General features: G+C 41.3%; 1 protein-coding gene across 1 annotated transcript in view; it reads right to left on the bottom strand.

The window, feature by feature from the left end:
* The window catches only part of CWC27 (CWC27 spliceosome associated cyclophilin), a 340285-nt gene that overhangs the window by 195702 nt on the left and 123013 nt on the right, over positions 1-21570 (bottom strand). Inside the window, exon 11 of the mRNA XM_077462632.1 lies at positions 17643-17800. Coding sequence (XP_077318758.1) covers positions 17643-17800 — 158 coding nt within the window. The remainder of the gene's footprint in view (positions 1-17642; positions 17801-21570) is intronic.

Raw genomic sequence — 21570 nt, 5'->3', positions numbered from 1 at the left:
AAAAAAAAAAAACGCGGAGTCCCGGCGGACTCCCGCTTTAAGTCGTTTGGCGCCGTTACATGGGGTGGGACAAATTTAGTGGAGGGGGCATTTTTAGTCTTGCCTAGGGCAGCACAAAACCAAAATACACCGCTGCATGCAGTACTTTTTTTTCTGGTGCAGCGAAGGTCACCACACGCCTGCTGATTGAACTCTATAAAAAGTTACTGTGATATTTCAGTAAAGTTTGTTAAAAAGAAGTGTGAGCAGTGTGATGCATCAGTATCAGTGCATCAACACTGTGCTGGTGTGGCCAGACAGCACCATACACCAGCCACTGTATTGTAATGCAATGGCTGATGTAAACAAGCTCTTGGTGCACAAAATTGCCTCTTATTAGCAAAGCACCGCAGTGTAGAGCGAATTGAACTTCAAATCAAACATTACAACAGAGCAAAGATAAACACAAAGAAAAAAGGTTAGACTTTTACATCATAGCAGTTTGTCCAGTGATTGGAAGCCTCCGCAAGCAGGGTTATTTTACTACTGAAAATGGTAAAAAAAAAAAAAAAGAAGGAATTCTGCAGCACAGACACAACAAAACTTAATGAACAGATTAATCTAGTTAGCCGATTTTTTCCCTCCTCTCTCAAACACTTCTTGTCAGAACGACTGCAGCAGTTCTTAATTATCCATATGTCGCAGTGTTTCCTTTCAACAAATGGAATGGTTCTTGTATGGCCTTAATCCTGCTATTTGCAGACAGTAGGCCTGTTAGGGAAGAGTGTATGGGGTGAACTGGGCGGCAGTCCAAGTCTGGAGCAATATGCCATGTGTGCAGTACGCACTATGTCTGACTTCTGACGGGGAGCTGGTTCTTCTCACAGGCAGAAATGATCTTTCAGTTTCTACACTGAATAAAGCAGCAGACTGGAGATTCCACTGTTTGCCACCTTCTGGAAAAACATGTCTGCAGGTTGCCATCCAATCAGAAGGGTACTGATGGTTTTTCAGGCCCCACTGAGTTTGTTTAAAGTAAATCTAAAGTCCATACTTTAATTTATTTTTTATTTCAAGAAGAGAACGGTTAAAATCCCTTCATTCTTTTATGGAATCTGTGTACCATTGAGGAGCTTTCCCTTTACCTCCTGTCCTGTAGACAAAACAAAGTCATAGGAAATGCTCTAACAGACCATTGTCACTAGAACAAATATCTCCACTCAAAGATTTCCTCTTTAATCCTATTCTTGTAACAATTTAAACATTTGGATTTTCCCTCACTTTCAGTCCAAGTGATAATGATCACCAAGGCAGACAGAAAAGTGAATTTCCCTAATGAGGACTAAAACAGCAATAAAAACCCAACAGGAGATCTTACCCCTCACCACTCTATTCAAAACTAAAAATACATTTTAGTTGAAAGCGCTATGCCTGCTTTTTCAGTGAAAAGCTTGTTAAGTGACAAGCTACCAAAAATGGATATTCCCACGTTGAAGAAATGAGCCATCATAGTTTCTTACAGCTCTCAAGAACTTCAGTGGTAACATCTCAGAATACCTACAATATCCATTAAATGGGTCTCACTCTACTTGTCAGGATTTCTAATTGGCTTTATATTAAAAGAAACCCGTCACAAGGGGCTATTGCTGATCATCACTTCTGAAAGTATAGTTGCATGTCTGTTATTCTATTATTCTGACCTTCTAGCTTCACAATTTTGACTCACTGACCCAAAAATGTATGCAGTTGAGGACTTCTGACTTTCTATGGCTTTCCCAATCTCCAAACTGCTGTTTGGTAAATAACTGAGGAATAAAAAGAAGACTGTCGCCTCTAAGAATTTCAAATGAAATTACAGGCTCGCCTGGACTTGAGTGATGCCGTACTATTTTATCATGTGCAATACATCTTTAAACCAAGCTAAGTAATTACCTTTTATTTGCATTAGGCTACTTTTGTGTTGTTTGAATTGTTGCACCACATACACATTTCTGAAAGGCTAAACATAGGAACTTGTTCGGTTTGGGTGACTCTGGTTTGGTGGTAATCAGGACAATGGCTCTGGTGTGTATTGGTGTGGCAGTGATCAGGACATTGTTGCTGGCTTACACTGGCATTGGCGTGGCTAGCAATCAGGACAGTTGTTGGCCTACACTGCACTGGTGTGGAGGTGATTAGAACACTGTTGCTGGTTTACAGTGGCACTGGCATGGCTATCAATCAAGACTCTGTTGCTGGCCGCTCTTGTCTGGTGACACTGGCACTGGTGTGGCGATGATCAGAAATACTGTTGCTGGCTCCAATGGTCTGGTGACACTGGCACTGGTGTGGCGATGATCAGAAATACTGTTGCTGGCTCCAATGGTCTGGTGACACTGGCACTGGTGAGGCGATGATCAGAAATACTGTTGCTGGCTCCAATGGTCTGGTGACACTCTCACTGGAGTGGAGGCAATCAAGAAGATGGTGGCTGGCTGCAATGGTCTGGTGCCACTATGGCTGGTGTGGCTAGTGATCAGGGGCACTGTGGGTAGCTGCTCTGGTGACACGGAAACTGGTGTAAGTAACGTTGGGGACAGTTTGGCAGGTTGCACTGGCCTGGTGGGACTGTGACTAGCTTGGCTAGTGATCCTTGTTTTACGCGTTACATGTTCACATTTTGTAATAAATGAGTTAATAGGCAAATGTATGTATTTGTATTAATGAATTAGTATGCAATGTATAGATTTGTAAAGTTCTGCATTGCAACGGACTAGGATTGGAACTTAAAGCCTCCCTCATTTGACAAAGGCATCAGGTCCTTGCTAAAGTCTTAGGACCACTAGATGCATGTTAATCATACTTTAAAATCTTTACTTTTACTTTGAAACAACTCTCCTCTAAATAAACTTTAATTACTGTTCACTGGGAACATAATTTATTGTTTTTCATCAGTTTGTGGAGAACTGTGGACTCTCCCTCTAAAACCTTAGTTGCTTCCTTAGTGGAAGGAAAATGATACATGGTTTTCATTTTTATTATTTTTTTTACAAATAAATATCTGAAAAGTGTGGCGTGCATTTATATTCAGCCCCCTTGAGAAAATACTTGTAGAACCACCTTGCACTGCAATTATAGCTGCAAGTCTTTTTGGGTACGTCTCTACCAGCTTTGCGCATCTAGAGAGTGATATTTTTGCCGACTCTTTGCAAAATAGCTCAAGCTCTGTCAGATTGGATGGAGAGCGTCTGAACAATTTTAAAGTCTTGCCACAGATTCTCAATTGGATTTAGGTCTGGACTTTGGACCATTCTAACACATGAATATGCTTTGATCTTAACTATTCCATTGTAGCTCTGGCTGTATCTTTAGGGTGGTTGTGCTGCTGGAAGGTGAACCCCTGCCTCAGTCTCAAGTCTTTTGCAAACTAACAGGTATTCTACTAAATTATCCTGTTTGTGGCTCCATCCATTTTCCCATCAACTCTAACCAGCTTCCCTGTCCCTGCTGGAGAAAAGCATTCCCACAACATGATGCTCCCACCACCATGTTTCACTGTGGGGATAGTGTGCTCAGAGTGATGTGCAGTGTTAGTTTTCCACCACACATAGCAATTATCTTTTAGGCCAGAAAGTTAAATTTTGGTCTCATCTGTCCAGAGCACCTTCTTCAAAATGTGTGCAGTGTCCCCCACATGGCTTCTCGCAAACTGCAAACAGGACTTATTATGGCTTTCCTTTAACAATAGCTTTCTTTTTGGCTCTCTTCCATAAAGGCCAGATTTGTGGAGTGCACAACTAATAGTTGTCTTATGGACAGATTCTCCTATCTGAGCAGCGATCTCTGTAGCTCCTCCAGAGTTACCATGGATCTCTTGGCTGCCTCTCGGATTAATGCTCCCCTTGCCAGGCCTGTCAGTTTAGGTGGACAGCTATGTCTTGGTAGGTTTGCAGTTGTGCCATACTCTATTTTCGGATGATGGACAGTGCTCTATGAGATGTTCAAGGCTTGGGATATTTTTTATAACCTAAGCCTGCTTTAAACTTCTCCACAACTTTATACCCGATATGTCGGGTGTATTCCTTAGCATTCATGATGTTGTTTGTTCACTATGGGTCTCTAACAAACCTCAGAGGGCTTCACAAAACAGCTGTATTTATACAGAGATTAAATTACACACAGGTGGACTCTATTTACTAATTAAGTCACTTCTGAAGGCAAATGGTATCAGAGTAAAGGGGGCGGAATACAAATGCCCACCACACTTTTCATATATTTAATTTAAAAAAAAATTGGAAAACCACAGAGTAGGTAAGACAAAAAAAAATAGGTTTACAATCACTACAATTAAAGTGCTTAAAGCAAGGAAGTCATGAATTTTTCCAAGTTTGCTGCCTCTTTTGTCATGACAATGAGGCCCCCAGATAGGTCCCAGGTGACCTTAGGAGCCTATGGAGTGAACTTTTTCCCACAAACAGTACTGACTTGGAGTTTCCAAAGGACTGCCACTGAGGAGGCGACTCTAAAACCAAGTGATTCTGACTAAGAGGGTAGCTTAGTCGGAAACAAACAGCTCCATCCTGTCAGGAAAAAAATCCTGGGAAAATATTTACAGGTTTGTTTAGGATTTTGGGGCATTGATTTCAGTAATACAGTCCCCGATAGTAACAACGCCTTATCCCCACATTTTGCTTTCAACTGGCTTGTTACTCAAAAACAATACATAAAACTACGGACTTACCGTATTTTTCGGACCATAAGACGTACTTTTTTCCTTAAAAATATGGGGGATAAGGTCTCTGCATCTTATGGTTCCGAATAAACATCAGGCACCGCCCCCTCACCGCTGCCGGCAATTGCCCCCGCCGCCAACACCCCGTTAGTACTGGAAGAGAGGCAGGAGAGCGGAGGAAAAACATCCCAAGCCCCCGCGAGCGGCGGGCGATCTCCCAACTTGTCGAGATAGGAGACAGAGCAGCCAGAGCGATGGCGACGGTAAGGCTGCAATAATGGCACAGGTCGGGCTGCAATAATGGCACAGGTCAGGCTGCAATAATGGCACAGGTCAGGCTGCAATAATGGCACAGGTCAGGCTGCAATAATGGCACAGGTCAGGCTGCAATAATGGCACAGGTCAGGCTGCAATAATGGCACAGGTCAGGCTGCAATAATGGCTGAAAGAAGTGCCAATAACTGGCTTCTATTTACATCCCTGATCAGCTGCGATTAGACAAAGCTGATCATGTGACAAAGAGCCACTGACTGAGGTAAAGTGCCAATCTGCGATCAGCAGTGTCCTCTGGACACTGATCATAAAGCGTGCAGCGGCTGATCCATGATACGGTTGTCAGTTTACGTGCCTCTGTGATTCTGCTCCTCTCTCCCCCTCCCTCCCCGTCAGCCAGCTCATGTGCATGAGTGATCACTTCCCCGCCCCTCCCCTTCTGTTTCTTTTAGTAACTGGAAATAAAATCAGAGAAAGAATACTGCCAGCCCCACTGTTCACTATAGTACACAATGTAAATGTTTGTATAAAATTAGGCTGCCAAATACCTTCTTTCAGATTGCTTCTGTTTGGTCACATTACCTCCATTATCTTTCCTCGATTCAAGGGCTACAGCGAGAGGGGCTGAGCGGACAGCACGGCGGTTACATGTCCCCCGGTTAACTTCAGAGGGTGGGGGGGGGGTCTTAGACTCTCCCACTGTAGCCCTTAGATCAGGGAAGGAGAGCAGCCAGAGGACACGTCACCGAACAGAAACGACCTGAGAAGGTATTTAGCAACATCATTTTATACAAACCTTTACGCTGTGTACTATACCTTGGTAGAACAGGAGGGCCGGTAGTAATCCTTCTCTATCTTTATAACCACTTTAAGCCCAACTGGCCACTTGTGTTTCATCTGGTTGCGGTTCTAAAGAGCTTTGATGTTTGTGTTGTTTCTTCCAGCACTCTCCACTGCCATATGGGTGCTCCAACTAAATCATGCTACCATAAAAGATTTAAACTTATCAGACTATTGCATGTGTAGCCATGTGTCAATTACTGCTCCAGAGGGGGCCACTGATAACAGTTTGTTTTTTTTTCAAAAATGTATGATTTTCTACATCTGGCTCATTTTTGCCTTTGCATTGTGCTCAAACATTTTATATTGCACTAGATGTTGTAAAAACACAAATGAGTGCCTTAAAATGTGCTGCAGTGGAGGTGCATATAAGAGTAGATTGGGCGATGTACCTGTTAGGAGTTTTTTTAATAACAATTGTTGCTATTATAACCTGTCTTTTGTATTGTGATGTGTATTTGTCATTAGTACACTTGAAAAAGCTCAATAAAGCAACTGAGATTAACTTTAGTTTCTCTGTCACTTAAATGGGGATTGTGGGGGCATAGCGATGAAGTGTTTTTGAAGAGCGTTTATAAAATAAAAATAGGGGGCTGATGAAGAAAAATGTTTACAATGTTTTACTAACTGTTAAATTATATTATTAGGGGGTTATGTACATACTAATAATAGGTTTGTTGGAGTCTGTCTGCTTACGCTGAGCAAGCGGTTGGCTGGTCCATGTCGGTTCCGCCTATGCAGGGCGGACACACACACAGCCCGCTCTCCTCTATGGGAGGTCGAATCGAAGGATGGGGAACAGATCCTCGCCCGTATGTTTTTAGCGGAACAGGATTGGATTCGGATGAGAAGTCCGTTGACACCCGCTGCTCCATAGAGGAGACTGGAGGGTCCAATCGAGTCCACATGAAAAACTGACAGGTGGTTCCAATCGGTCCGCCCGTGTAAAAAGAAGGGTTATCAGAACAACTATTGTTCTTTCTTTGGACTCTGTAAAGATTTTAGTCTTTACATTTTGCAGCAAGAGTCTGGATTGTGTTAAAGCTGATGAGGCGTTTCAAAATAACAGAAATGAATGTCCCTTGCAATTGTTTAATGTGTTGCCGATTTAAATTCTTATGGGAATTAGTTAATATGCAAATGTTTATCTAGGAAGTCCTATGTGGCAACTGTCCAGAATTGGAGCTCAAGTCTCCCAGAGATGTCAGGTCCTTGGTAATGTCCTAGGACCTCCACAGGCGTGTTATTCTCTCTACAATTTTATGGTTACTTTTACTTTATAACTCTTCACCTTTGAGCAGAGGAGGTTGTATTTCTTATATATATATATATATATATATATATATATATATATAGATATAGATATAGATATAGATATAGATATAGATATAGATATAGATATAGATATAGATATAGATATAGATATAGAGAGAGAGAGAGAGAGAGAGCGCGCTGTGACACAAGTCTATAACAGGAAGAATAATGTATTTGATGTGTGGACAGTAGTAAACAGCCTGGTTGCACCATTTCTATTTTGTGTGAGAGGCAAAGGGGTTGATTTACTAACACTGGAGAGTGCAAAATATGGTGCAGTTGTGCATCGTAGCCAGCTTCTAACGCCAGCTTGTTCAGTTAAGCTTTAAAAAAAATAAAAAATAAAAAAATAAAAAACTTGGAAGCTGATTGGTTTCAATGCACCAGATTTTGCACTCTCCAGTTTTACTAAATCAACCCCAAAATGTCAGCAACCAACGGATGAATAATTGGGTCTCCAATGACAGACATTTTTCACTGGTTAAGCAATGGTGAGTTGTTTATAAGCGGAATAGTTGATATTTGGCTGTACTTTCCGTAAACACTGGCAAAAGCAAGGGTTGCTTTAAATTATCTTCTAATGTGTTTTGCGGATTGTATTGGTACCAATGTAACTGGGCATTACATGCTGTACAGAAGTGGTTAGGAAAACAGAGAACAAATTTCAAAAAGCGAGAATAGCTGCAATGCCAGAAAGCCACTTAGTGATTATAAGGTTAACACAGGTTATTTTTTTGGAATGCCTATCGCATGATGTACAGTCTAGTTGAAGTACAGAACACATTATTTTGTGCCTCCAAATTTTTGAAATTGGATACAATTAGACCACAAGTAGTTATTCTCCTGGTGCTTACCAGTAAAACAGTGCAGAGCTACGTTAATAGGAGCAGACATTGATAAAAGATCAGACTGGGTTACCCAGACTGTAAAGGATATGCAGAATTACTGGCTGTGGTGACCTGAGCAGAGCATGCATCATTATTGTACCCAGTCGGTATGCAATAGCTCCAGCTTCAATATAAAATAACTGCAATCATTTTACAGGCGCAGTTAAGCTTCCAATCACTATCTTGGCATTTCTTTAATCATCTGAATAGATGCATATAAAATGTTGGAGTCAGACAGAGGTTTAAGAAAAAAAAAAAAAAAAGCCAAAAAAGGAGGAGAACGAGGATATTCATAAAAAAGAATGCAGAATGTTAGACTCTAGACAGGAAGTGTTAAGAGCTGAGACTCCTGGGATTTCTCCTGTCCTATAATTAATCATAAAACAAGCCACTCTCTGTTAGTGGTAATTAAAACAATGCTGCAATTTAACCTCTCTCCAGAGGTCTACTGGCTGGAGGTGTTCAGCACATTAGAAGCAATGTCACTACAACATCTAAAAATCAGAAGTATTGCTGCTTCCAGTCTAAACTTGCACAAAGCTCCATGAAAAAGGCAATTGGGAGTGTGGCGTTTTCTAGACAACCATAAATGTGGTATTTCTTAGCTTGTATTTTACACTGTCAACATTTCTGGCATAACTATGGAAAACCAAAGTGCTTCCGTCATTAACATAAAGGAAAGGCTGTGGATTTAAAGTGGAGGCTGAAACTTGCCAGAGCTCCATCATTTCATGGTCACTGGATGCCTCCTAGAGGAGATCTGATACCTGTGACAGTAAAAGCCAATAGCGTAAGATTGAAATACGTTCTGGAAGACTTTGGCTTGAATTTGTATTAAACGGCAGTAATTGTTGTGTGTATTATATAGTATCTGTAGCTAATACCCTTTGCTACTATTTACATGAATAGTACGGATGCCAATGGGCTTGAGTAACTAAGAGCAGTGGGTAAATACAGTTTTATGCATCGGAGATCAGTTTCCAAAAGGAGAGATTATCTGTATGGAGAATGAAAGACCCCTTTGTGAATACAAAATACAATAAAATGGTTGATTAAAGCGCTATCCCCCAACAATAGAAAGATCTTCCCTAAATAAAGTTCTACTCAATCCACTGCAATCCACTGCAACAAGATTTCATGGTGCTCCTGGCACATGCAGTAGACATAAAACTGTGCTGTGACAGTGGGGGTTATTTACAAAAGGCAAATCCACTTTGCCCTTCAAGTGCACTTGGAAGTGCAGTCGCTCTAAATCTAAGGGGTAGATCTGAAATGAGTGGAAGCTCTGCTGATTTTATCATCCAATCATGTGCAAAATAAAATGCTGTTTTTAATTTTTCTTGCATGTCCCCATCGGATCTACAGCGACTGCACTTCCAAGTGCGCTTGCAGTGAAAAGTGGATTTTCCATTAGTAAACAACCCTCAGTGTCTCTCCATCAGACTCGTACACCAATTTGTTTTAAACTTTCAAGGCATCTTTTAATCAGATTGTTGGCTGTGGCGCAGTAAATATTCTAAATGTATTACTAATACTTTTATAAAGCAGGTTTTAATAAAGGAGAAACAGCACAAATTTCACAGTGGGCATGTCTGGAATACCTCTCCTGCAATGCACATGGGTAAGCAAGGGTAATCCCCAGGTTACTTAAAGAAGGGAATGGGATGGGCAAGTACACTACAGCTATGCCCAGATGAAGATCTAAAGTTTTAAGCAGCTTGGCTGATCACTAGATCACTCACATGGTGTATGGACTATGGTGGATGTGCTGAAGCCTTTACTGTTAAAAGGGAATTTGCGAATACATTTTCTCTCTAAATGTTTGCTCCTGGCTAAGGTGTACAGTGCCAGACTCTATCCAGCTGGTCCTAGTGTGTATGTAGCCTTAATTCAAACATATCTTCCATCCCACCTGTTCAGCTTTAGACTGGGTGCACAGTTGGGCTATGGCAACTCACTTAAGCGCACATGTTGCCATAATGCAAAAGAAGATGCGTTCTCCACATTGATGTGATGCATTATTGACACCCATGCAGTCAACGGATGTAGTATTGCATGACAATAAAAAGTACATACGCCTTTTTTGATACATTTTAGTACCTTAAAACAGTCCGACAGTTCGAACTCAGCTGGTCCATGCTGAACCGGCCAAGATTCAACCCATGTATGGGCTGGTAAATGTACCAAAGTGTATCTATTGATCAACTTAGATACAACCAGCCTGTTGGATTTTACATGCAAGTATTGCATTTTTTTTTTCCTGCAACCTGTGTTTGCAGGAAAGAAAAACACTCCGTCTATGGCCAGCTTTAGACAACCCATTCAAATGAATCAGCCTTAGCACAACACACATTACTGCACATCAACGGGTGTGTGTCAAACTCAATGAAGGGGATGATGTATACAGGGCCAGGTTTTGACAAAATAACTTAATTTGCCTGATCTCTGGTATAATTACCCCGTGTGGTCAGAACCTTAAACAAGTAAAAAACATCAAAATGATATACTTAAGTAAAAAAAAAAAAAAAAAAAAAAAAAAAAAGGAAGAACAGTTCACCAATTTTAGCAGTAAATAACCTAATAACAAGCTACAAAGAGCTGTGAACACAGTGAATCAAAGTACCTAAAGTGTCTATAGCTATAATATTTGAGCCGTTTCACTTTAGCAAAAGTTAAGTGCAAGAGGCGGCAGCACCTCAAAAAAAAGTAAACTGATTATTTTGATTGAAGAACACTAGCATCACAAAAGCATCTTTTAAATCTGCAGTTTTAGGCGATATCCTGCTTTAAAAACGTTGCTATTTCTACATTCTACTTTTTCTTTTTCACAGTGGTCTCTGTTATAGGTTGTACTCTACTCACACTAATCAACCCCCTACCGCCACTCACCTTGCAATCTGTCAGAATGTTAAAATGAATAATCAGACTGAGACATCGCTAAGGAAGAGGAGGAGATTTTTCTCAGACCTGCAGAAAACTGACGAAATTTGCTCAAGCTATATGGCTGCCATCAGTCAAACCAGGCTGTCATTTAAAGCCCTGTCCTGCACTTAGGCCCCTTTCACACTGAAGCGTTTTTTTAGGCGCTACAGCACTAAAAATAGTGCCTGTATAGCGCCTGAAAAAAGAGGCTCCTTTCACTCCAGTGTGAAAGCATGAGGGCTTAAACACTGGAACGGTGCGCTAGGACGACGGTAAAAAAAGTCCCGCTAGCTGCATCTTTGGAGTGGTGAAGGAGCGGTGTATTCACCGCTGCTAAACCGCTCCTACCCATTGAATCAATGAGGCAGTGCAGCTATATCACCTGCAAAGCGGCGCTGCAGCGGCGTTTTGCGGGCGGTTTTAACCCTTTTCCGGCCGCTAGTGGGGGTTAAAACCGCCCCACTAGCGGCAGAATACCGCCGCTAAAATGGCACTAAAAGTAGCACCGCTTTACCGCCGATGCCCGCCACAGTGTGAAAGGGGCCTTATGTTCCAGAATCAGAGTTGTTTCTGAATCATGTAATCCCAATGTCAGCTAACATCCAACAGCCTTCATCCTGCATTACTGCGATTGTCAGATACAATTACAGTATTCATTTTTTTAATGCTCACAATTTTTAGCCTACAAATAAAAGCCTTTATATGTCCTTTAAAAAAAAAGAAAATTATATATATATATATATATATATATATATATATATATTTAGGTAGTGATAGTCAAGTTAACCAGCACATGTTGTTGATCCTAAATTTGACCTGGACATCTAGGCGATAATAACCTATGGGTATGAAAAGGTTATTGATAAAATGTACAATAATTTGGGTCAAAATTATATGGCATGTTTGGCACTGAAATATTTTTGTTCTAATTTGCATTCTTATTTGTGCAACAAAACAAAGATGTGTCCTAAAGAATTGGGAAGCTTACTTTTCCTCGAGATATTGGGAGAAATATTGTATCTAGTGGTCTTTTCTGCCATCTACAGGTTTGTGTGGGAATGACAAAAGTAAATTATTATTTGAAAGAAGCTAGGCAAAGCAGCAGTGTTTTTCATTTGCGAAACTCGCATAAGGCCATTAGAACTGGAGCAATACAACATAAGAATGCTAGCTGGTGTTGACATCAAGTTTGCCTCTTAAATTATCGTGTTAACAGCACATTTCCTCAAAGAGTTCGAAGATTGTAATAGGGTTGGGCAAAATTTTAAGTGGTTGTAAACCTTTACATATACCCAATGAAGTGACTGGCACGCAGGTGATACCCAGAGATTAAACAAATCACCCTATATAATTTGTACCTGTTTATCTGCAGCCTCTCTTCCCTACATCTGTTCAAAGTACTGCATTATAAAGCCTGTCAAGCGTTCAGAAAAAAAAGGGGGCAGTGAGCTGAAGTTACACTCAGCAGAGCTCAGTAAGGAGAGATCTGAGATCTGATTGGAGGGAAGGGACATCCCGCTTCACACAGCACAAAGGAACAGAGCTGAGGCTTTCAATTAACCCCAGATCCCTTCTCTGTCACCTTTTTTCTCTTGTTGTCAGGAAAACTTGTCAGAAGTGATTCATGCCGATAGTAGTGGAACAAAGCAGCAGACAAAAGTAACACTTAGTGCTCTTAACTGACACAAATACAAACTATACAGGCATATGCTTTGTTCAAATTTCATGTCTTAGGTTTACAACAGGTTTAGAATGGGTTGAGGATAAGTGTCAATCAAGAACTATGGCCCCTTTCACATGGGCACCTTTTTGTTTTGTTTAGCAGGGAATCCTAGACTGACCCTTGCTGAGTTGGATCAGAACTGAAACAGATTTCACATACCGTATTTATAGGCATATAACACTCACTTTTTCCCCCTTAAAATCAGGGGGAAATCATGGGCACGTGTTATACGATTGCCGCCCAGATACACATAGCCGAGTGTACCCGGCTAGGCACGGCTCTGCTCACAGTCATGCCCAGTCCCGCCATTGGACCTGTGTTATGTCCATCATAGGGCTGGACTGGGTGCGACTGTGAGCGGAGCCGAGTACACTCGGCTATGTGTATCTCAGCGGTGCTCGTTCTGCTCTGCCCAGTCCCTGCAATCTCGGCGACGCTCGCTCCTCCCAGTCCCTGCGATCTCGGCGGTGCCAATTTTAAATCCATCCAGTAACACTGACAAGGCTGCAATGGACACTGGGGCAAGGCTGCACTGACAAGGCTGCAATGGATACTGGGGCAAGGCTGCAATGACAAGGCTACAGATGGACACTGATAAGGCTGTATTGATGGGCATTTAAATGTACGTTTTTTTTCTTAAAACTTCCCTGCTAAACTTGGGTTGCATGTTATACGCCGATAAATACAGTACATCACCACATGCCAAGGTTCTAGGTGTAGTCCTGGACTCTGACCTCTCCTTCAAGCAACACATCCAATCACTGTCCAAATACTGCCACCTCAACCTCCACAACATCTCCAAAATATGCCCCTTTCTAACCAATGACACAACAAAGCTCTTAATTCACTCGCTGGTCATCTCTTGCCTTGACGACTGCAACTCCCTTCTCATTGGCTTGCCTCTACATAGTCTATCACCTCTTCAATCCATCATGAATGCTGCTGCCAGACGTATCCACCTTACCAATCACTATGCTACTCCTCTCTGTCAATCCCTCCACTGACTTCTGCTCGGCCAAAGAATTAAATTCAAAATACTAACAACTACGTACAAGGCCATCCACAATTTCGCCCCCAGCTACATCACTAGCCTGGTCTCTAAATACCAACCCACTCATTCTCTTCTCTCAAGACCTCCTGCTCTCTAGCAGAGGTCGACCGATATATCGGCCGATATTTGCCGTTTTTTAAATAATCGGCATCGGCCGATTGTGCTGATAAAAAGCCGATTTAGAACTACAGCGGGACTTTGAAATGACTTCTGTAATAGAAGTCCGTGTAAGTTGCCTGAGTCCTCATAGAAACGACTTTCCTCCTCTCTGGGCAGTCTGCCAAGAAAAGAACAGAAAGATACAATGTTTACACTTGAATGAATGAAGTCATCTCAGTGTGTAGAAGTTCTCAGTTTAACCATTTAAAGACTAAATCTTTTCTGACACTTGTTGCTTACAAGTAAAAATCCTGTATTTTCTGCCAGAAAATCACTTAGACCCCCCCCCCCCCAAAAAATTATATATATTTTTTTAGCAGAGATCCTAGGGAATAAAATAGCGGTTGTTGCAATATTTTATGTCACACAGCATTTGCACAGAGGTCTTTCAAATGCATTTTTTTGGGAAAAAAATACACCAATTTAAAAAATAAAAATAAAATAAAAACAGTAAAGTTAGCCCATTTTTTTTTTTCGTCCAAAAGTTTTGACTACCTGTTTTTATTTAATATATAGTTTTTTTTTTTTTTAATCTAAATCATACATACAAGTAAACTGATTGGAGGTTTGTTTTGTTTAATAAATGTTTAAATGTAAGAAATTTTCTGTATCGCTTATGAAGGCTGCTTTCACACTGGAGCGGGCAGGTGTTGATGGTAAAACGCAAGTTTTCGCGGCTCTTTACCATCATTTTAGCGGTGCTATTTGGCTGCTAGTGGGGCACATATAACCCAGCTAGCGGCCAAGGAAGAGGTTAAATGCGCCCATGAAGCACTGCTGCCAAATCGCATTGCATGCGCTTCGGCAGCGGTGCCCATTCATATCAATGGGCAGGAGTGGTGGAGGAGCGGTATACACCACTCCAAACGTGCTGCTTGCAGGATTTTTTTTTTAAGATCCTGCCAGCGCATCGCCTCAGTGTAAAAGCACTCTGTCTTTCACACAGACTGCAGGGGAGCCCTTTTGCAGGCACTTTACAGGCGCTATTTTTAGCCCAAAAGCGCCTGAAAAACGCCCCAGTGGGAAAGGTGTGTTAGATCAAGGGGGATTAAAAAAAAAATAATAAAAAAGGAAAAAAATAAATAAATAAAATCGGCCTAACATATCGGCCCAAAAAAATCGGCATCATATATCGGCTATCGGCCGCCATGATTTCTAAATATCGGCATCGGCCAGAGAAAAACCCATATCGGTCGACCTCTACTCTCTAGCTCCCTCATCACCTCCTCCCATGCTCGCCTCCAGGACTTTTCCAAAGCCTCTCCAATCCTATGGAATGCCCTACCCTAATCTGTACGCCTATCTCCTACTTTATTAGCTTTTAGGCGATCCCTGAAAACCCTTCTCTTCAGAGAAGCCTAACCTACCCACACCTAACAAATGTATTTTCATTTTCTCCATCAGCTCAGATCCCTCTGATCCCTCCTGTATTGATTTGTATTGTAAGTGTACTGTCTGCCCTCATGTTGTAAAGTGCTGCGCAAACTGTTGGCGCTATATGAATCCTGCATAATAATAATATATTACATTGTTCTTTCTGAGGAGGAAAAAGGGAACTATGTAACGGTCAGATGCAAGTGCCCCTGTGTCTGCCTAGATCAGCCAACATCTGATCAGGTCAGTAAAAGTCAATCTTGACCCAAACGTTTTCTGTTTCTGTTTCTTGACCCTGAATGGATCCATATATGGCTGAATATAGGCAATTGCATGCCCATCTAAATCTAGCTACTCATAGGGATGCATTGCAGTCCATTGTTGATTCATGTAATTACAGTCAAGAATACCTGTGTGAAAACAGCCTATTAGTTTTAAAGGAAAGATACATTTGATGAACATGTCTGGAATGATATTTACTCCAGCAAGATTAAAAAAACAAGCCAGTTTTAAGAAGGTAACTCTAATGTACTGCTGCTATTGGTCTGTGTGCATGCAAAGAAAATCGCAAAAACCTGTAATGCCGCATACACACGAGCAGACTTTGACGGACTAGGTCCGACGGTCTTCCTAATGAACTTTCAGCAGAGTTCCAACAGACTTTCTGAATGAACAGACTTTGCCGCACACAAGCACACCAAAGTCCGACGGATTCAACGTGATGACGTACGACCGGACTAGAATAAGTTCATAGCCAGTAGCCAATAGCTGCCCTAGCGTTGTTTTCGTCCGCCGGACTAGCATACAGGTGGATGGATTTTTCGACCGGACTAGAGTCCGTTGGAAAGATTTGAAACATGTTTTAAATATAAAGTCTGTCAGATTTTTCAACAGCAAAGGTCCTGATGGGTTTACTTCCTCTGATTCCCTGCAAAGGTAAAGCATAATGGACTACTATCGCATAATAGTCCATTATGTGTCACTTACCTGACACAGGAGCCAGAGAAGTCACCGCTATCCCCTGTAGTTCTGAGCATCCATCTTCTTGGTGGGTCTCTGTGGGTTTCGCTGCTCCAGCGCTGTGATTCGCCGGAGCAGCGATGACGTCACTCCCGCGCATGCACACGGGAGTCGACACTCGCGGCATATCGCCGCGATCTGCGGCTTACCCAGTGCGCCTGCGCGCCGCTGTCTACGGCGCATATCTCCTAAACCGTATAGGTTTAGGAGATATTTCTTGGACCTACAGGTAAGCCTTAATCTAGACTTACATGTAGATCAAAGTGGTTTGTAAGGGTTTACAACCACTTTAAAGTCGCGCGGTTTTGCCACAATTTCAGGGAATGCCTGTGTAGTCCAGCTGGAGCTGATAACACTTCTTGGAATTGTAGTGCAGCAAGGTAAAATTTATATTATATATATATATATATATATATATATATATATATATATATATATATATATATATATATATATATATATATATATATATATATATATATATATATATATGTTGGAGCTGTGATGACGTCACTCCCACGCATGCACACAGGAGCCGCCACTCGTGGCACATCGCCGTTAACTGTGGAGCTCAGCATGCCTGCGTAGACAGCGGTGCCTGTCTTTCGGCAAATATCTCCTAAACCTTGTAGGTTTAGGAGATATTTCTTAGACCTACAGGTAAGCCTTAATCTAGGCTTACCTGTAGGTCAAAGGGTTTACAACCACTTTAAAGTGCAAAGTAATAGGTGGAGACCATAACAGGACGGATGACCAATGATCACATCTAATTAAAAAAATAATGTTTTATTTTTACCTCTAGTCCTACTAGCCTATAAGTAACAATTACCAAAATAGAGTGTTAAACAGCAATTAAGCAGCAATATTATTCATATAAATCAATAGAGAAAGAAGGCTCCGAGCCTTTAAAACATATTTGCATGCATTTGGTGGGTATCTCTCCCTAGAAAATGTTTGGGCTTAAAATTAGGCAAGTCATTCCAAATTTTTCAAATTTTAGGTCTGCATAAAAAAAATATCCAATCATCTATTTAAAGCCAAAAATCTACAGCAAACCATAGTATAAGATGTAGTGCAAGCTGTCAATGGAAACGCAGATCCAGAACAAGCAAAACTGATCAACATACTTATTCCAGGTCCCTGATTTGGCAACTATTGAAACCACTGGATTAAATGATAGACAGGAGACTTCAGTAGGAGAGGTCTGTTATCGCAGCCCCTACACCTCAAAGTGTACAGGTTTCCTTCAGCTGATCTTAGGTCCCATAATTCATAGAAGCATTCGGAAACAAATGACGTGCAATACCCCAGTCATCAGATGAGGATATTCGAATTAACTTTTGTTCTAAATACAGGATGTCATGACAGAGTATAACTTTATTTGCTTACCTGCGGCTACTCTTCTTCTCCGATTGATCTTCAGCTGCTTTCGCTATTATCTTTTCATTTTTACCCAAATCTTTTTTCAGTTTGTTGGAGATGCGATCTTTCATCTGATGCTTTTCATCACTGTCAATTTCCTCTTCATCTTCCTCATTTGTGCTCTCCTGCAATACAATGCAAACCTGAGAAAAGACTGCATAATATATATATATATATATATATATATATATATATATATATATATATATATATATATATATATAAACCAAGAGCCCCTTCCACTGATCAGAGTGTGGCTATATTAAAGGACATGAGCCCTGTACATCACTACCCTACACAGTGCCACAGCAACACTTACTTTGTTCACTGGCAAGCCAAGGGTTGCAGTCACAACCAATGGGTACTCTTAAGGCTCATTCACACAGGTGTTTCAATCCATACACATGTGAGAAGGGCTGTTTAACCATGCAGGGTGAGCAGGTGTTCCATGCAACTGTCCCACATGAATTTACATTCTGGGATGTGTGTGCAGGTCTATGCAGGTCCATGCAGCCAGCCCCCTGTCACTGATTTGAACAGGTTGCCTGCATGGAACACCTGTACATCCCACATGGGTAAAAATTGCCCTTCACATGGGTGTACAGATCAGTATGCCTTGAATGATAACGGTTACACTTACTAACGTGGTTATGTTTGTTAGCTATCAAATGACCCATGAACCATCAAATGGTTGGTGTTATAGCTGATCACATGTGTAGCGCCATGGCAACTGCACATCAAACAACGGCTAAAATGGCAGCTTCCTTGGCTGTAAATGATAGGAGAGTTTAGTTCCACTTTAAAGCCCAACTAAACTTTCAGTTTAAATCCCCTACATAATTTGGGGTGCATCAAAACAAAAAGTCTTATAGTTCTTTAGAAAGCAGTCACAGCCAAGGTAGAAAAGCTTGTCACCAGCCAGCCTGCTGCAGTTCAGCACCCTTGCTCTTTGTGTAGAAGCAGTGGTCTCTCTGAAGAGGTCCACCACATCCCCTCTGCCGAGTATGACCTATAGCTCTGCAATCATAAACCCTCTTGATCCCTGCTAATTGCACAGCCCTCACTCTGACTAACAGGGGGCATACCAAACCTATGAAGAGAGACCACTGCTTCCACATATTGAACAAGGTTCCCGTCCTGCAGTATGCTAGCAGGCTGTGGTTGTTTTCTTAGGCTGGTTTCGCACTATCTTTGCATGCGGCTCACAGCAGGGGTCCGGTGCATCCCTGTTCACCATTTCAGGTCCGACTTCAGCCTAATTTTTTTTGCTCAATTCGGACCTGAATCGGACTAAAAGACGCACAGGCCTCCGCAGTGGAGATATGTGAACAGCTCCATAGAAAGCTGGTCAAAATCTCCTGCTATTGCAAATTGGATGCAGGGAACCTGCATCCAATTTACAATAGTGTGAACCCAGCCTAAAGGAAGATAATTATAAAACTTTGCACAGCTTTTGTGGTGATGTACCTGGAATGCGTTTAAAGCCAGCTTGAGCTTCAGGTTAAATTGGCTAAAGTCCTTCCCAAACTCTCTGCAAGGGATCATGAGAAAGCTATACAAAAAACGTAAAATATGAAAAATGCATTTTAGGCAATAATAACAGTAAAGTGTGTACTGTATTGTGCCTTAACCGATTTTAGCCAAGCACTGGGTCATTTTAAGCAATACGAGAACATAAAAAGGAAAATAAGTAGGATGATAATAATAGGAAAGCATCAGAAAAGTAGATTGTATGATAATGAAATCCAATAGATTGAGTAAGATGATCTATTCTAGAGGATGAAAGAAAGAAAATGAGCGACAAATGACTGAGCCTTGCTGTCTAACAACCGAGGGAGGATAGAATGTGGAGAGATGAATGCCGAAACCAGTAAAGCTACAGAGAAAAGATTGTAAAACCTAATTGGAGAAACATTAATAATATCATTTATACATTTACATAATATAGATAGCCATATAGATTTGCTGGGTATTTAGATTCAGTCAGTGGGTTGCAAAACCAAACTGCACAGGAAAACAAACTAGTGCTCAAAACATAACTAAATAAAAAAGCTTTATTCTTACCTCATCACTTTCACTGTCAGACTTTTTTGAAGTTTTTGGCTGTAAACAAAAATTCTTTATAAAATCCTTGCAGTTTGAGCAGATACAAAATAACAGTGCCATCTAGTTGACCAAAAATGTAAAAGTTCTTAAAAAGTGTTACTAAATCCACAACAGTAAAATCAGTGTGTATATGCAGTAAAGCATGCTTGTTATACTCACGCTGGAACCTAAGGGGGTAATCCTCAGCATTGTGTAAAAAGGCTGTTTGATCCTGTCTTCTCTGATCCTCCCCTTCTTCCACAGTCCTCAATGTATCTACCGTTTATAGTACAGATCCTTGGGGGCAAGCTACACATGCTCAGTTTGGAGTGTACCACTAGAGGTTTTTTTTGTTTTTTGGGGGGTTTTTTTCCCCTGCAGTCAGCCCCCTGTTGATGTGGCACAAGGTCACCCTCCTCCAATGCTGTGCTTTTCTCAGCTAAAGCCCCCTAGGGTATGTGACGTGGATATGCCAGGAGGCTCAGGGGGGACAGGTCATACTTGCTAATGTGAGAATGGAGACAGAGTGGCTGATAAACACAAAGGAAAAAAAAAACAGTTGGCCTTTTGTCATTGTGGAGGGAGATGGAATCCAAGGAGGCAAGGTAGATATTGCAACTGAAGGTCCACTTTAAGGCCCTATTCATACCTGAGCTTTTTTTTTTTAGCTTGACGCTCCAAAATGCACATTATCCAAACTTCAATGGGTTTCAATGTGCCTGTTCACACCTGAGCATAGTGTGGCTTGAAGCTTGAAAAAAATACGAGTTTCTTTTGAGTCACAAGTTGGGCCTCATAGACGAAAATCTAACCTTTCAAAAAAGTTTGAAAAATGCACATGTTGCTAAAAATGCTCAATCCCTCAGGCGACTGAAAAAATACACAAAACAAAAAAAAGTCTGTAAAAAGACTGAAGACACTCAGCTCAGATCTATCAGGACTTTTTTTTCTGACTAAAAGTTCAATTTTAATGGTAAACTGTTCAAACAAATCTGTTAGACACCCCACAAGAAGAGCAGAACTATTATTTACGAAATCCTTTTTTTTTTTACTGTGTTTTTGCCGAACTGTTTTTTCTTTTTAAACACTTTTTCAAACTGCATTATTGTAACTGTGGTTTTTAACCATTTTTTGGAAATGCATGGTTTCAAACAGCTTTTGTCTGATTTTTCTATAACCTTTTTCAAATCTTTTCTTTATTTTTTTGAACCACTCCTCCATCCACTTATTTTACAAAAACTTTAACCTGCATTTTGGGGTCCTTGGCTTCACTCAACCTTCACTGTTCCTTCCTTGACTACCAGGGATGTAAAATCACGCCGTACTAGGAGTACTATGTACTGTACAGGCAATGCTCAATTTTTATTATGAATTCCTTCTGTGAGATGATTAGAATGGTTGTAAGTCAGAAGGTTTTTTTTATCTTAATGCATATGCATTAAGATAAAAAACCTTCTGTGTGCAGCAGCCTACCCCAACACTTACCTGAGCCCCATCTATCTCCAGCAATGTCCATGAGTTCCTCTGCCATTCAGGACTCTCCTCCTGATTGGCTAAAGCACAGCAGCATTCCACTGGCCCACACTGCTGTCAAAGTCAGTCAGCCAACCAGGAGAGAGAGAGGGGGTGGGGCCAAACTGGGGCTCCATGTCTGAATGGACACAGGGAGCCGTGACTCAGCTAGGGTGCCTCCATAGCAAGCTGCTCGCTGTGGGGGCACTCAACAGGAGGCAGGGGACAGGAGCACAGAAGAGGGACCCCAGAGGAGGAGGATCTGGGCTGCTTCTGTGCAAATCTACTGCACAGATTA

The sequence above is a fragment of the Lithobates pipiens genome, unplaced genomic scaffold (assembly GCF_037356315.1).
Source record: "Lithobates pipiens isolate NorthernLeopardFrog02 unplaced genomic scaffold, aLitPip1_a1.2 Scaffold_3, whole genome shotgun sequence".
Lineage (NCBI taxonomy): Eukaryota > Metazoa > Chordata > Amphibia > Anura > Ranidae > Lithobates > Lithobates pipiens.
This window is presented reverse-complemented; position numbering and strand designations above follow the sequence as displayed.